Source organism: Diabrotica virgifera, chromosome 8 (assembly GCF_917563875.1).
Source record: "Diabrotica virgifera virgifera chromosome 8, PGI_DIABVI_V3a".
Taxonomy (NCBI): Eukaryota; Metazoa; Arthropoda; class Insecta; order Coleoptera; family Chrysomelidae; genus Diabrotica; species Diabrotica virgifera.
In genome coordinates, this window is record NC_065450.1 from 55,163,858 (window position 1) to 55,181,728 (window position 17,871).

General features: G+C 32.2%; 1 protein-coding gene across 2 annotated transcripts in view; it reads right to left on the reverse strand.

The window, feature by feature from the left end:
- Window positions 1–17,871, reverse strand: part of LOC114330076 (dachshund homolog 2) — a 1,215,300-nt gene that overhangs the window by 641,789 nt on the left and 555,640 nt on the right. For both annotated transcript variants that reach the window (XM_050657910.1, XM_050657909.1), the window contains exon 5: window positions 499–575. In XM_050657910.1, the coding sequence (XP_050513867.1) occupies window positions 499–575 (77 nt within the window). The remainder of the gene's footprint in view (window positions 1–498; window positions 576–17,871) is intronic.

Sequence of the window (17,871 nt, forward strand, 5' to 3'; positions counted from 1 at the left end):
ATTTTTGAACAGGAATCCGCAAGGAAACTGAATCAGAAAAATTTGCATACGCGAGTGGCCTCACAACGTTGACTAAAACGAATAACCCGGCCTTAGTCTCTGAATAAATCGGAGTGTACGGTCTTTCAGTTCAACGCTTGAAAGCATCAATCTGGATGAATGTGTGGATGAACCCTTTTGGATTTATTGCCTGTTATTCGGCTCAAAAAAACAAGAGTCTTGCAAATTGCAGGCAGTTAAAGTTGAATAAATTCGGTTTAAAAAGGCTTTTTTAAATGGCTATAACTGAAAGGGAAAGTGTTTACTTTTTACTGGAAAATAAATCAAATACTGGAAGACTATAAACGAGTTTATATCTTAACATGGTATGTGAACTAAAATATACATTGTTTTTAATTTCTATAGAATGTATAGAATGGTGTTTTATTTAATTCTTCCTTCCTATTCTTTATTCAAAATTCTACAGTTATGATTTTATGTAAATAATGCAATACTTACAATTTCTAGGACTGAGATCTCTAGGTTTCTGATCCAAGGGTAAGGGTTTATCTGGGTCAATACGTTCTTCTCGTAGCCTGAAACAAAACATATTGTTTATATTATCTGTCAAATTGTAACGGTCCAAATTTTTTTTTTAATTATACACAATAACTTTTATGCGACCCTGTATATCATAAATAACAGTAAGTTTCTATACCTAAGGTTTAAAAAATTTGAAGGCTAAAGACTAGAAAGAACTTGATGAGGTGGAATTGAGGAATGAAATTAGATATTTAAAAAATAATAGCATTTAATTTTATTTAGAAACTTATTGTAGCAATCATGTACGTAAAAATGTAAAAAATATTTATTAATATTATGGCTATTTTCTTTAAACGGCCACGAACTATCTTCACCTATCTCTTAACTCTTAGTAACAAATTATCGAATTTCATTGATTTCCCTAACATTTCAGAAGACCGAGTATACCTAATAAGCCATCCGATTTCTTTATTCGATTTCACAGAGATCAGCTTCCCTATAGGGCTAATCAGCATTATCAAATCTCATGTTACAGACTTTCAGTCAAATTGGCCAGATATCCTAACCAGAAAGTTTGCATCGGATGACATTTTTGTACAGTTCGTTAAATATAAAATATAACTTTTTATATGGTTAACTAAAGTTTTATTTTGAGTTACTTAAGAAGTAAAAAATCTTCCTCTGTAAATGGTATATAATTTTATTAAAAATGTTTTTCTAAAAAAAAGGTCCAAGTTGGAATCAAAGTATGTACATCACAAAATACATCACAATCGTTTTGGTTAAAACGTATGTTAAAACGTAAAATCGTAAAAATGTTTTGGTTAAAATAGCCACGGAATAGGCTAGAGAACCTAATTTTAAGCAAAAACTGTTTTATAATTATTTTTTGAAAACAATACTTTTTGAGTTATTCGTGGTTGAAAATTGGCCATTTTCATTGAAAAATGACACCTTTTCGGACGGATTTTTGCGAATACCTTAAAAACTATGCATCTAACAAAAAACTATATAAAATATTTCTGTAGGTTATAAAAAAACAAAGAGATTTGTTCCTTCATAAATCTTTTAGTTAAAATACAAAAAGGGATATTGTAGGTAAGAAGAGTTTGTTTTTTGCTGCATGCTCAAATCGGTGTATTCAACTTGAAACAACAGAGAAACTGTCGATTTGAGGTGTATAATGATACTAATAACTTTTGTAGTGCTTGAAAAGACCTTTAAAATGAGTAATACTAAATGTCGATTACATTCAAACTAAGCGAGAGATTCTGCAAAAAAGTTGATGACTAATGTATTTTAAGAAGAAATGAGAAGTATATTTAACCCCTCATCCATCAGAATTTAAATACATCGTTTTCCTTCTACAATACTTTTTATTAAAGTGTAATTTCTATGTTCAAAAAGTTGGACTGGATTAAAATGAATGGTTTTGGAAAAAATAAGATCAAATTATAAGCGCATTTTTAAATTTCCTTAAAAATCTTCCTTTTCCTCCATGTAACTCAAAAAAGATAAGAGATACGAAAAAAAGATACCACACAAAAATGTAGGGGTTTTTCAGATAAAAATTTCCTTTTTATTTTTCATTAGTGTATCTCTTATCATTATGCAGTTACATGGAGAAAAAGGAAGATTTTTAAGAAAATTTAAAAATGCTCTCTATAATTTGATCTTTCTTTTTTTTTTCAAAAACCATTCATTTTAAACCCGTCCAACTTTTTGAACATAGAAATAACATTATAATAAAAGGTATTGTGGAAGGAAAACGATGCATTTACATTTTGTTGGATGGGGGTTAAAATTACTTCTCATTTTTCTTAAAATATATTAGTTATCAATTTTCTTTGCATATCTCGCTTAGTTTTAATGTAATGGACAGTGGCATTATACACTTGAAATCGATCGTTTCTATGTTATTTCAAGTTGAATACACCAATTTGAGAATGTACCAAAAAACAAACTATTTTCACCTACCATATCTCTTTTTGTATTATAACTAGAAGATATATGAAGGCAAGTGTGTCTTTGATTTTTTATAACCTACAAAAATGTTTAAGATAGTTTTTTAGTTAGATGCATAGTTTTTAAGGTATTCGCAAAAAACCGTTCGAAAAGGTATTATGGTTCAATGAAAATGGCCAATTTTCAACCACGAATATCTCAAAAAGTATTGAGTTTTCAAAAAAAAATTATAGAACAGTTTTTGCTTAGAATTAGGTTCTCTAGCGAATTATGTGGCAATTTTAACCAAACAATTTTCCACCCCTAAGAAGGGGTGGGAACCACCCCCAAGATAAAAGCACACATCGGCATAGGGTAGACCTTGAATAAGGAGATAAGTAGAGGTTAGTTCCAAAATTTCAATAAAATCCATGCAGTAGGATAGAATTCGGAGGTAATATCCTCTTCTTGCCCCCATTGACTGGCGTATTACAGAATTATGGATATATGTAATTTATTAACTGTTCAGTTTAGCAACAAAGTGGAGTGATGCCAAATTCAAAAATTTAAATTTTTGAATTTAGTCAGGTAAAGTTTGGTAATACAAACTCACTACCATTCATATCTTATAGTTCATAATTTACGGAGGGCTGTATGCTGTACGGTCCATTTCCTTGGTGTTAATCTTGAGACAATAATTTTCGTAAAGTGGATGTACCTTCTATAACAGACCCTTTTAATGTCAACCGATATTTCTTGGAATTCATGACTCAAGATTCCATGAATGTCTAAAAGGGACAAGTGCCGAATGGCGTAGGAACGAATGTAAATCCCAGATCCCAGTCGGGATGAGAATTAGCTTAGAAATGGCGTTTAATTTAGGAACGCTGGCGATTCATAGAAGATAATTGGATTAGAGAGTACATTAGAACGTTTTAACACACTAATAAATAGATTCTTATCTACCCGGTATATCTACCGTTCGTTCTACCCTTTCTCCACGACGCGTCACGACGGACCGTATGTTTTACTTTGTCTATTTCGAAGTATGTAATTAAATAGTTTTATCTCTGCGATCAAATACTCAAAGATTGAAAGGGAACTAGTGAAAATGTTTTATAAAATCAAATCGTATGACTCTGCAAATTATAAACTACAGTAGTTATAGGTCAGGAAATGAAGCATTTTGGCTCGCAATTTTTTCGTCCAGCATGGATTTACTTGAAATTTTCCCAAAAGGTAGGAAATAGCCCAAGGATTATTTTCTATATCATGCCGCCGTACCACCTCATTTCGAGGGCGGGAAATCTTTATTCCATTTTAACTATGGAAATCGATGGAAAATGTAATTCTAAGAAAAAATATTCTTTACGTTTTTTTAATAAAACTAATATTTTTTCGAGCTATTCCCGGTTGAAAGTAACAGTTTTTCGACGAAAAAACCGACTTTTGTTTTCACCCAACTTTGAAAAAATGTGAAAACTTTGAATTATCCACGTCCGTCTGTCGGTCTGTCTGTCTGTCTGTCTGTCTGTGATCACAACTCCTCCGTCAATATACCAGCTAGAATGACAAATGAGGTGTCAAATGAAAGCTTATAATCCAAGGATGGTACTAAAGGTGAGAAATTTTACCTAGGCTGTCTGACCGTCGGTCTGTCCGACCGCGAATATAACTCATCCGTGCTTATACTAGCTAGAATGACAAATGAGGTGTCAAATGAAAGCTTATAATCCAAGGATGGTACTAAAGGTGAGAAATTTTACTTAAGTCACCGGACTAATACAAGTGATATATAATTCGACGCGACTTCGCAAGAAGAGAACAAATATATACTATATACTTCCGGTTTCATGACTGTCTGCCCGTATGTCTATCTCCTCCGCTATTAATACAGATAGAATGACAGATGACGTGTCGAATAAAAGCTTATAACCCAAGGATGGTATTAAAGATGAGAAATTTGACATCGGACTTCCGGTTTTAGAGTTGCTACCGTATGAACTGTTTAAAGTCACCGAAATAGTATAAGCGATATATCATTCGACGTGCCTTAGCAAGATGAGAACAAATGTAAAATTTTGGTTTTTATATCATTTCCGGTTAAAAAGTTATAACCAGAAGTGCAGAAATATTACATGTAACACATCAATCGAAGCGTATTGAAAAGTTGAGTTTAAATCTTTAGTTTCGGTTTTAAAGTCATTTCTGTTTAAACAATGATGACCCAAAGTTTAATAAAAATGACTCAAAATTAGTAAAATCGTTTATCAATCGGCGCAAAGTTACACGAAGCGTTCAAATATCGACTTCCAGTTCTACTTTCGATTACTTTGGGTGAAAACCTAGGACTTACAAAGTTCAATTACTTGTTTTAGAATGATTTTTGAGAATAACTTTAAATATATGCATTTAAAAAAAAATGCATATAAATCAAATCAATCAAAAAATAATCAAAAAAAAATGTAGAGATAAAATTCTATCTTTTAGAAACACAAACACAATCATTTTTTATATTTTTTTTTCTACGACCAATCCAAACGGAGATACGGCATGTTAAAAGTTAGCCTTTCTCGTCCAATGCATAATTTAACATATTCAAAGCTATATAACGGGAAAACTTTGCATTTTTCGAGGAAATCTAACAGAATCTTTTTTTAACTACACAATTAGACCTTTCAAAAAAAAAACAAAAAAAGTTTGAGCGACTTATGATCAAAAAAGGTCGGTACCTGCTTTTTTCTACGAAAAAATAAGTGAAAACAACCCCCTAACTACCCTTCTAATTAAAATTCATCTTCACCCTTCTGTAATTCTCTTTATATTTATATTAGGTATTATAAATACACCCAAGAACTTTGACCTATGTGAAAGACTTAATTTTAGAAAAATTGGAGTTTAAAGATAAATTAATTTTTTGCAATTTCGTATTTTTCACCCTTTTCTTCAAAATACCTCCGAAAATACTGGAGATATGAAAAAATGATACAGTACTAAATTGTAGTTTTTTAATAGCTAAAATTTTTCTGTATATAGATTTTCTTTGCAGTGAATATTTAGCAAGGTAAAGTCGTTTATAACCTCTATTTACGAGCAAACACCCACTTATTCGAGCCTTTTAAACTCACACCACTTAATAACTAAGGAATCTTAAGAAAAATCAACATAGTCCCATAGCTCTTCAAAAAACACTACAAAATCATGTGCGGAAAAACTTTTTATCGCCAAAAATGAAGGAGCTATGTTCATAGAACGAATTTCTTTTTCGATATTTTATATATTTTTTTATTTATATTTTTCCTTGCAGGATGGCCTGTAGGAGGACATATCTGGATTCATTTCGCATAATGTGTCCAAAGTGACCCAAAACTTTAAAACTGACCCATAAACTGACCAAGTTTATGGTTTAAAATCAACAGATGACATTTGAAACAAAAAAAGGACGGCTTGGTATAATCTATTTTATGCAGGATTAGATATACTCTTATAGATACACGCATTCTATAATAACCTTTACCCCAGTTTGTCTTCTACTAATGTTAATAAGTAACTTAAATGAATACGATGCTACATATTTGATAAAATTGAGTTAAACAGTTAAACATCCCAAACCCCTAATTACACATTCGTAAAGCCTATACCGAAAACGAGGTATACACACATAACATCCATTTTCATTTTCATTATAATTTCATTATAAATGCATTACATTCGGAACTAAAACAAGAAACATGCAATCTGTCGATTCGGTATTTACCAAAAATGTAAATTTTAGCAGTGTTTTAGTACCAGCTGCCCTCACATTAAACCCTCAATTAAAAAAATACATCTGTTTTAATTAGGGTATCGGCAATAAGTTGCGCTGGGGTAAGAAGCAACGTTGCCAAGATGGTTTGTAGAATGGGAACTATAGATGACGAATACCAATCAATATGACAGTACAGGGGTTCTAATTTATTATATGCTGTACTTGTTTCATTACCAGTTACTCTTAGTCCAGAAAGCCACTGCGCATCCGCTAGGAAAAATATTCTAATTCGGAATTTTTGCACAATCTTACTTAAAAAGAACTCCTTTTAACAAATGTGCATGTTGCCAGGACCAAAAGGTGGTCAAAAAATTTTTAAACGTTTTTTTTTTGTTTTTTTCCTAAAATTATTTTTTTTTGCATGGAAAAAAGTTTTTTTAGGTTTTTTGGATCATTTCAAACAGAAAAGGTTTTTAGTGACTTTTCTCTAAAAATGATAGTTTTTGACATATAAGCGATTAAAAATTGAAAAATTGCGAAATTGGCCATTTTTAACACTCAAAAACTATGTGCAAAACTGAAAATTTGAATGTTCTTAAGGTAGACAGATATTCTTTAAACATCGATTGATTAAATTCCGAAGAGTTTTCTGCAATACAATATTCAAAACTCCTTTGTTTTTTAATTGCTAATCAAGCGTGCGCGACACTATTTTCCACCGACAGTATGGTGCAAATGAAAGGAATAAATTCGTTATTTCGTAAACCGGTGCCTTTAAGGAAAAATCCCGAAACAGGTCGATCTTTATTTTTAAGTTATAATATTGTGGCATATATGGTATACTAGTGACGTCATCCATCTGGACGTGATGACGTAATCGATGATTTTTTTAAACGAGAATAGGGGTCGTTTGCTAGCTCATTTGAAAGGTTCTTCGATTCTCTATTTAGTAATATAAACATTTACATAATTATTTACATAGGGTGTCCAAAAAATTTTTATTAAATTAAATTATTTGACAAAAAAGGAGTAGAAGGACACCCTGTATAAATAATAATGTAAATGTTTACATTATTGAATAGAGAATTGAAGAACCTTTCAAATGAGCTACCACACGACCGCTATTCTTATTTAAAAAAATCATCGATTACGTCATCACGCCGAGACGTATGACGTCACTACTACACCACATATGCCACAATATCACAACTTAAAAATAAAAATCGACCTGTTTCGGGATTTTTCCTTAAAGTCGCCGGTTTACGAAATAACGAATTTATTCCTTTCATTTGCACCATACTGTCGGTGGAAAATAGTGTCGCGCACGCTTGATTAGCAATTAATAAACAAAGGAGTTTTGAATATTGTATTGCAAAAAACGGGATTTCATCAATCGATGTTTAAAGAATATCTACCTACCTTGGCAACATTAAAATTTTCAGTTTTTTACATAGTTTTTGAGGGTTAAAAATGGCCGATTTCGCAATTTTTCAATTTTTAATCGCTTATGTCAAAAACTATCATTTCTAGAGAAAAGTCACTAAAGACCTTTTCTCTTTGGAATGATCCAAAAAACCTAAAAAAACTTTTTTCCATGCAAAAAAAATAATTTTAGGAAAAAAACAAAAAAAAAAACGTTTAAAAAATTTTTGACCACCTTTTGGTCCTGGCAACATGCAAATTTGTTAAAAGGAGTCCTTTTTGAGTAAGATTGCGCAAAAAATCCGAATTAGAATATTTTTTCTAGCGGATGCGCAGTGGCTTTCTGGACTATCTCTGTTATAAAAAATTTGAATAAAAACATTTTATATCATATAAAAATAACAGGAACGTGATTATGAACAGTAAATCTTCTTCCTTTTCCTCAGCTTTTCCCTTTTCGTGGGTCACTGTCCTTTACGCTTCTTCGTCACTAATTTCTGTTCATCGTGTCTTGTTCACTTTTCTAAACCTTTCTCTTTAACCCGGCACCTGCCACGTGGGGTGCTACCAGCACCCCATAACACATTTTCATCAAATATTTGGTATTTCAAGTTTGTTAACTGTGCTGTGCGTCATAGTAGCTTTCTATTATATTATATAGCATAGATCTGTTTGCGTTTGAAGTGGTTATTTATAGTCCAGAAAGCCACTGCGCATCCGCTAGGAAAAATATTCTAATTCGGATTTTTTGCACAATCTTACTCAAAAAGAACCCCTTTTAACAAATTTGCATGTTGCCAGGACCAAAAGTTGGTCAAAAATTTTTTAAACGTTTTTTTTTTGTTTTTTCCTAAAATTATTTTTTTTGCATGGAACAAATAAATTTTTTTTAGGTTTTTTGTATCATTCCAAACAGAAAAGGTCTTTAGTGACTTTTCTCTAAAGTTGATAGTTTTTGACATATAAGCGATTAAAAATTGAAAAATTGCGAAATCGGCCATTTTTAACCCTCAAAAACTATGTGAAAAACTGAAAATTTGAATATTGCCAAGGCAGGTAGATATTCTTTGAACATCGATTGATGAAATCCAGAAGAGTTTTTTGCAATACAGTGTTCAAAACTCCTTTGTTTTTAATTGCTAATCAAGCGTGCGCGAAACTTTTTTCCATCGTTGCATGTGTATGCAGTATGGTGCAAATGAAAGGAATAAATTCGTTATTTCCTAAAACGGGCGACTTTAAGGAAAAATCCCGAAACAGGTCGATTTTTATTTTTAAGTTACGATATTGTGACATATATGGTATACTAGTGACCTCATCCATCTGATCGTGATGACGTAATCGATGATTTTTTAAATGAGAATAGGGGTCGTGTGCTAGCTCATTTGAAAGGTTCTTCAATTCTCTATTCAGTAATATAAACATTTACATAATTATTTATACAGGGTGTCCAATAATTAAATTTTTTTGTCAATTTCTTAAATGATTTAATTTAATAAACATTTTTTGGACACCCTGTATAAATAATTATGTACATGTTTATATTACTGAATAGAGAATTAAAGAACCTTTCAAATGAGTCAGCATACGACCCGTATTCTCATTTAAAAAAATCATCGATTACGTCATCACGCCCAGATGGATGACGTCACTAGTATACTATATATGCCACAATATCACAACTTAAAAATAAAAACAGACCTGTTTTGCGATTATTCCTTAAAGTCACCTGTTTACGAAATAACGAATTTATTCCTTTCATTTGCACCATACTGTATACACATGCAACGGTGGAAAATAGTGTCGCGCACGCTTAATTGGCAATTAAAAAACAAAGGGGTTTTTAATATTGTATTGCAAAAAACTCTTCGGGATTTCATTAATCGATGTGTGAAGAATATCTACCTACCTTGGCAATATTCAAATTTTCAGTTTTTCACATAGTTTTTGAGGGTTAAAAATGGCCGATTTCGCAATTTTTCAATTTTTAATCGCTTATATGTCAAAAACTATCATCTTCAGAGAAGTCACTAAAGACCTTTTCTGTTTGGAATGATACAAAAAACCTAAAAAAAATTTGTTCCATGCAAAAAAAATAATTTTAGGAAAAAAACAAAAAAAAACGTTTAAAAAATTTTTGACCAACTGTTGGACCTGGCAACATGCAAATTTGTTAAAAGGGGTCCTTTTTGAGTAAGATTGTGCAAAAAATCCGAATTAGAATATTTTTCCTAGCGGATGCGCAGTGGCTTTCTGGACTATTAGTGTCATTCTGAACTTATAGCTCTAAAGTCGAATCGGGGTGCCATCATCTGGCAGTTTAAGTTTTAAATTTTTTTTTGTGTTTTTGATAAACCGGTCAGATTTACATTTTTTATTGTAATAACTGATTTAAATTATTAATAGTTTCTATACTCAATAAATCTTAATTTTTTTAGATATTTTACTTCACTTCATTTTTATTATGTGTTGGTACTTTCTAATTTGCTTATAACACCTTTTTAATTTTATTTTATAACTTTTATAATATATTAGTTAATAAAACATGTTTTTTATATACTTGGGTAACTCAACACATTATTTTGTTTATAAACAAGTAGATCACAGAAATATTTTAAGGGGTGCTGTGAGCACCCCACGTGGCAGTTGACGCATTGCAAAGCCAAGTGGCAGGTGCCGAGTTAAGTTCAGTGCCACATACAGCACAGAAGTACAGAACAGAAGAACAGTAAATACAAAAATAAAAAGAAATAAGAAACAAAATTAAGCAAATAGTTAATATGTAAACTATACAAATATGCAAGGGCGGATCCAGGGAGGGGGCCATGGCCCCCTCCGAGAATTTAAAAAAATATAAATTTAGATATTTGCAGTTCAAAAGTTTGTACTTTCAAACACATATATATGTATAAAACAGGAGATAAATATGTTTTCTGGACTAGAATTGAACAAAAGCAGTAACGAAAGCTTCAAGAATGACATACTAGGGTGTTTCTAGAACGACCTTGGTATCCATCAAAATCGTATCAATTTCCATATTCTGTACATATAAAGAATAGAAAAGAAATGAAGCATTACTTGGGTCACCAGCACTTAGAACAAAGGAGTTGGTTGGTACTTTCGCACAGTCAAAGGGGATTGATTGGTTTACAAGTATTGCGTTCAATTTTTCTAACGAAAAATATGGTCACAATAAAGGGATGATAAACCAAAGCCTCGTCACGAAACCTTTAACATGTTTCACCAAACTCATGGTGAAAAACGGAGCCATACAAACCCATGAAACAATATCATGCCACAAGGAGTGTTTTCAGGTTGGGCTGGATTTTCTACAAAGTTACCGCAACCCACAAAAGTCAGTCATTAACCAGATAGACTCTCAGAGGTCTAAACAGATACAAGAAAATAGAGAAAGACTATGATAAATAGTAAAATCTATAGTGTTCTTAGGTCGACAAAATATTCCTCTAAAAAGCCATCTTGATGATAGCCTGCTGCTTCTAGACGAAGATGCTGGACCTAGCAATGAAGGGAATTGTTAGTTACTCGCATCAGAAAATAAGACTTTTAAACAACACCTATCCACTGCATCTTCCCGAGCAACATACATTAGTAGCACCAGTCAAAATCAATTGATAACATGTTGTGGTGAAGAAATAATTGAACAAATAATTACTCAGGTTCAAAGCGCAAATTATTACTCTGTCATATTTGAGGAAATGACCGACGTATCCCACGTGGAACATCTTTCTCTAAATTTGAGATACATACACAATAACATAATTCGTGAAGACTTTGTCAAGTTCCTTGGCGCTTATGAGAATATAAAAATAATTAGTGAAAATCATCTATAAAGAGGGGAAGAACAAGGCCTGACAGTAGAAGCATGGGGAAAATAGTATTAAACTTGTTGAAAGAACTGCACATGGATCCGAAAAAATGTGTAGGAATCGGTACTTTAATAATACATACTTTAATAACTATAAGTTTTGAATGTCTCTATGATACTCAAAAGTGTGTGAAAAGTGCCTTAAAACACACTATTGTTATCCTAATTTTTAAAAATTACCCCCAGACCCAGACCCTCCGGTACACCTCCCCAAAAAAAGTTCATGGCCCCTCCCGAAAATCGGTCCTGGATCCGCCCTTGCAAATATGTCTCAGCAAAATGGAGCTAAGAGAGCCATTTAGTAATGAGTACAGACAACGGAAAAAAATGTTAAGCAAAATAAAAGTTTGAGGTCATAAGTCACTTTCTGTCCGTAACGTGTGTCCCTTTTCTTTTGTTCCATTTCGTGACCAATTGTTCGTAAGTTTCTTAGCCATCAGATAAACTGGTGGCACTTCAACTGATACTACCCCGTATCAATCAATATGAAATCATATTACCAGCCAACATTGATACCTCCACTTTAGTAGTGCCTTTCCCTGAACCTTTCTAATTTTGAAATCTTCGATCATCTACCTTTAAAACCCCCGTCCACATAAAATTTACTTCACTTAAACGAGGATTAATTCTGATGTTCTTACACAATAAAATTTACATAAAATGCTGCCAATATAAAATCTTTATATTTCTCATCTACAATGCGTCGATTTTTTCTTAATCTTAATGCAGTTCTTGAATTTAGATTCTTAACGATGCCCTGGATATGAAATATGAAAGAGACTTGGAACCAATCTGTTTATATTATCATTTTTCTGCGTTCTTTTCTCAAACTTCTACAGAAAGTTCACTACCTGCAAAAAGGTTGTTCTTCAGTAATTCCGGATACTCCTTAATTTAATATAAAACCACCAGTTTTAAAAAATTTACAAATGGTAAATATTTTCAGCACATATTTATAGAGTGGTGATTTAATAAAATTATAGTGATACTAATTGATCGAAAATATTCATCATTCGTACGAAAGTCTTGTTTTTCTAGACATTTCCGTAAATCCGTCAACGCTGCAAAGAGTCCCTAGCTGTCTTGATGGTGTACTCCGCGGGAGTTCTTACTGCCTCCTCGTTTAAACTTTCGCGATATTTGATGACTGCGAACCGTATTTCCTTGCAAGATTACCTATTTTCATTAACAAACTTTCTGCTGAAGGGTAGCAAATAATTATTAATGAAGTCAGAAATTCTACATTTTCATTTACATACTACTCTTTACCGAGATATTTTATTAGACGACGTAAAGAGTACATGACGCTCATTAGAATCTTTTTTTTTTTAATTTTTGCAATATAGGTAGCTGTAGAGGGTTTTGTGCGCTAATAAAACACCATGAAATGAAGAAGACTAGGTATATTTATGTTGCCATTATACAAAAAATAATGAATTCAATAATAGAATCGCGTCTCATAAGAAAATTAAAATAACTAGTATCTTGAAACTGTTGCGTAGATCAAATCATGTAAGAGAAAAGACAATAATGCTACTCAAAAAGTTAGTAGCGGTAACTTGCAAATGCTAACTCCTTATCTAGGTAAAATTAAACTGTTACCCACTACCTTTTACAGGTTTCCTCAAACTCCTACATGGACATACAAACTTCCAAATTTCCATATCGAATTATGCAAAAATATATCAAGAGTGAAAGATTACCCTCCATTATCAAACAAAGATTCTATCGAATACTACACCAATGCAACGTCGAGAAGATTATTTATTCAGATGGATCTAAAAGTGAAGGCTAGATAACTAGATCACTATTCTTAACTCTCCCAGACTACCCCATAAGACTGACTCCAATAGCATTCAAATTTCGCTATTTTATCTAATTTTGTAATAGACTAAGAGCCGCTATAGGTGAAATTTCTTAATCATTTTAGGCACGACGGGACCCTATAACTTAAATAGTAGAACCTAAAAGAAAACATTTGAGCACTGTGCCGTCACTTTTCAGTGGCACATGCGTCTACAGTGGCGCATCAAACTTTCCACTTATGGACGGGATACATAAATTAAAAAATACCTTCCCTCATTACCAGAATTTAATTTTTTTCATTTTTTTAAGTTCTATATGATTAAGACATAAGATTCATCGTAATTTTAACCCACCACCCCTTCTCCCTGCCCCCACCATCAAAAACTTTATTTTTCGATTTTATTTTTTTTTGGTGGGATGCAATCAATTTTAAAATTTCAAAAAATTCACACGCGTAGTTAAGGCTTTTATAAAACACGTCTATTTTTTATACACCTGTAGGTTGAGTGTACATAGCCTCAAAAAAATTAAAAAATTTTTTTTTTTGGAAAAAAGTATATAACTTTTTTTTGGGGATAGCTGCAGATTTAATTTTTTCTTAGTCTTGTGTATTTTATCAAACACTATATCTCTGATTTTTTTCAGATTTTTCTGTAACGCTGGTCACCTTTAAAAATCCAAAAAACTGTTTTTAAGGGGGTTTTGGGGGGTCTGAACGTGTTTTTCTAATTTTTAAATATTCTAAAGGACTCAATTACTTCAAGTTACATATAACCTATAAAAACAAAATTGATTTGATATATTATGAAGTCTATAAAATAGGAAAAATCCCCCAAAACCCCCCAAAAAACAGTTTTTCGGATTTTTGAAGGTGGGGAGCCTTACGGAAAAATCTGAAAAAAATTAAAAATATAGTGTTTTATATAACACATAAGATTAAGAAAAAATTAGATCTGCAGCTATTCCTCAAAAAAAGTTATATGCTTTTTTGAAAAAAAAAAATTCTTTTAATTTTTTGAGGTTATGTACACTTTACCTATGTGTCTATAAAAAATAGGCATGTTTTATAAAAGCCTCAGCTATGCGTGTGAATTTTTTGAAATTTTAAAATTGATTGCATCCCAACAAAAAAAAAATAAAAACGAAAAATGAAGTTTTTGATGGTGGGGGCAGGGAGGAGGGGGTGGTGGGTTAAAATTACGCTGAATCCTATGTGTTAATCACATAGAACTTAAAAAAATAAAAAAAAATAATTCCGTTAGTAAGGGAGGGTAACTTTTAATTTATTTATCCCGTCCATAAGTGGAAAGTTTGATGCGCCACTGTCGACGCATGTGCCACTGAAAAGTGACGGCACAGTGTTCAAGCGTTTTCTTTTAGGTTCTACTATTTAAGTTATAGGGTCCCGTCGTGCCTAAAAGATTAAGAAATTTCACCTATAGCGGCTCTTAGTCTATAAGATCATCCTCTAAATCATTTTAATTTGAGTAACTATCTTCTAGACGGAGAGGCAGCGCTGAAAAATCTCTTTGAATTTACTAAAGCTAGATTTTTTACAGTTGATTACTGTGAGTGTGTAGAAAAACATACTGCGGTCGGTCAAGCGAAACGTAGAACAGGGGTTACTGAGAGGGTATCAAAGTTGCTTTCCTACGAAGGTAATTAAATCCATTTACTAAGGCTGAAAATCAGTACACACATTATAAATTAAATATAAATAAAAGTTATTATAGTCGGTCAGATGTATGACGTGACGGAGCCGGTCGGTCGGCCCCAATAGTCGATTGAGAAAATGAAGTATTTTGGCTCGCAATTTTTTCGTCCAGCATAGATTTACTTGAAATTTTCACAGAACGTAGGGAATAGTCCAAGGATCATTTTTTATATCATGCCGCTATCCTAAGCTAAAACCTTGGGGGTGGTTGCCACCCCATCTAGGGGATGGGAATTTTTTATTACATTTTAACCATGTAATTCGATGAAAAAAGTGATTCTAAGAAAAAAATGTTCTTTACATTTTCTTCGCAAAACTAATATTTTTCGAGTTTTTTGTGCTTGAAAACAACAGTTTTTCGACGAAAAAATCGACATTTTTAGAGGGTTTTTTGACAATACCTCGAAAAATATGCATTTAATCAAAAAAAACTGTACATATCAAAATTGTATCTTTTAGTAACACAAACCAAATTATTTTCCAATAATATCTTTAAGACCAATACAAACCGAGGTACGGCATGTTAAAGGTTAGCTTTTTTCGTCAAATGCATTATTTGAAATATTCAAAGCCAAATAATGGGAAAAATTTGCGTTTTTCGAGGAAAACTTAAACTATATTTTTTTAAGTATAGAATTAGTCCTTTCAAAAAAAAATAATAAAAAGTTTCTAGCATGAAAATTAAGCGACTTATAATCAAAAAAATGTCTGTACCTGCTTTTCTCTACGAAAAAATGAGTGAAAACAACCCCCTAACTACCTTCCTAATTTAAAATTGGTCTTCACCTTTCTGTAGTTGTCACCTTTTATATTTATATTATCAATACACTCAAGGAGTTTGACCTATTTAAAATGCATAATTTTGGAAAAATTGGAGTTTAAAAAAAATTGTTTTTTTTTTGCAATTTGGTATTTTTCACCTTTTACTTCAAAATATCTCCGAAAATACTGAAGATACGAAAAAAATTATAAACTACTAAATTGTAGCTTTTTTAATGACTAAAATTACCCTGCACCAATTTAACATAATCGCCAAAAATATTAGCATGTTAATTTCCTCACAAAAGACAAAATGCATGGTTATAACAGCAGATCCAATAAGATGTAAATTGGAGCTGGAAGGTCAGATAATAAAACAAGTGATGGAGTTTAAATACCTATACCGAGGCATCACACTATCTAGCTACGGAAGGCTCGAAACAGAAGTGGAAAATCAAGTGAATAGAGCAAACAGAGCCGCAGGTTGCCTGAATGACACAGTACGGAGAAATAAAAATATCGGAAAAGAATTGAAAGGCAGAATTTACAAAACAGTCATCAGACCAATAATGACATACGCGGCAGAAACACGACCCGACACAGAGAGGACAAAAAGATTGCTCGAAACAGCGGAGATGAAAACCCTTCGAAAAATCGATGATAAGACTCTATGGGACAGAGCTAGAAGTACAGATATACGACGGATATGCAAGGTGTACAACATTAATAACTGGGTAAGAAACAGAAGAATAGAATGGAATGACCACATAAGACGAATGACAACAAATAGGATAGTCAGGACAGCGAGAGACGGTTCCCCAATAAGAAGACGATCAGTGGGAAGACCACGAAAACCATGGAACGACAACTTACTAGAGGCACATTGAAAAAACAGACAGAGTCATGTCTATACAAAAAGAAGAAGAAGAAGAAAGAAGAAGAAATATTTTTAAGAACCATGAAACAAATAAAATTAACTTAAATTGTTGATTTTGCAACAGCTTACTTCATATCACATCCCCCAGAAAAGCAATGCCTTTGTGACTTTACACTAAAAAACAGTTTCTTTATTTTTTACACGTGCGTATACATAACATGCTCTTATTTTTATTAAAAAAAAACTCCAGGTTTTGCTCCAAGCCCTACAATGGTAAAACAAATACCACTGCTAGTTGTAGATTGTACTCCGTAAGAAATGACAAAGTACTTTAAATTCTGAAGAGTTGAAACAAACAAACGGAGATATAGAAATGAAAACGGAGAAAACCCAAACTTAACTCGACCTACTGCTCCTTCTCATGAAAAATCCACGAACTCGAACTTGGCAAATGAAAAGCAAAATATAGAACACGCGTAGAGTTGGAAATGGGGTTTGTATGACTGTGTTTGTTAACCGAAATTATTATTTACACAGAGGAAGTTGTTATATGTCAGTTATTTGCCGAGTTGACCCTCACTAACACTTTCCATACATTCATAATGTTAAGTAAACATTTGGACTTTCATTTGTGCCCGGCTTCCTGCTTTACACCTTTTTATGCCGGCCTGTTTATTCAGCTATAATATTTTTTATTTCATACTAATTGTTCATAAACAGCTCTAATGAGTTTTTTTTCCATTTTCCTTTCAATGTTATTTAATGGTAATATATTTCAAATGAGTTGTTATAGTATGAAGTGTGTATTTTTCGTGTTAACGTTTGTTGACAGCTACGTTGATAAAAAAGTAACACATAAAAAAATATTAAATAATACTCAATATTTTTATTAACTGTTGTTATTTTCAGTTGTAATGTGACATATTATGTTACAATGTTTATGATTGAACTATGAGAAGGACAACATTACCATAACACATTTTACTTTTATTAATATTTGGATTTATTTCAGTTTTAATTTCTGTATTTATCTATTGGGACCGTGCAAGTTCGGAAAAGCGACACCTTGTTTCATAGCTCAGCAACACTTTAGCACTTTTAATTATATTGGCCAATTATATTAAGTTAAGCTTTATCTTGAAGAATAGAGATATACCAATGTGTCTAAAACGTAGAGTTTATGACAAATG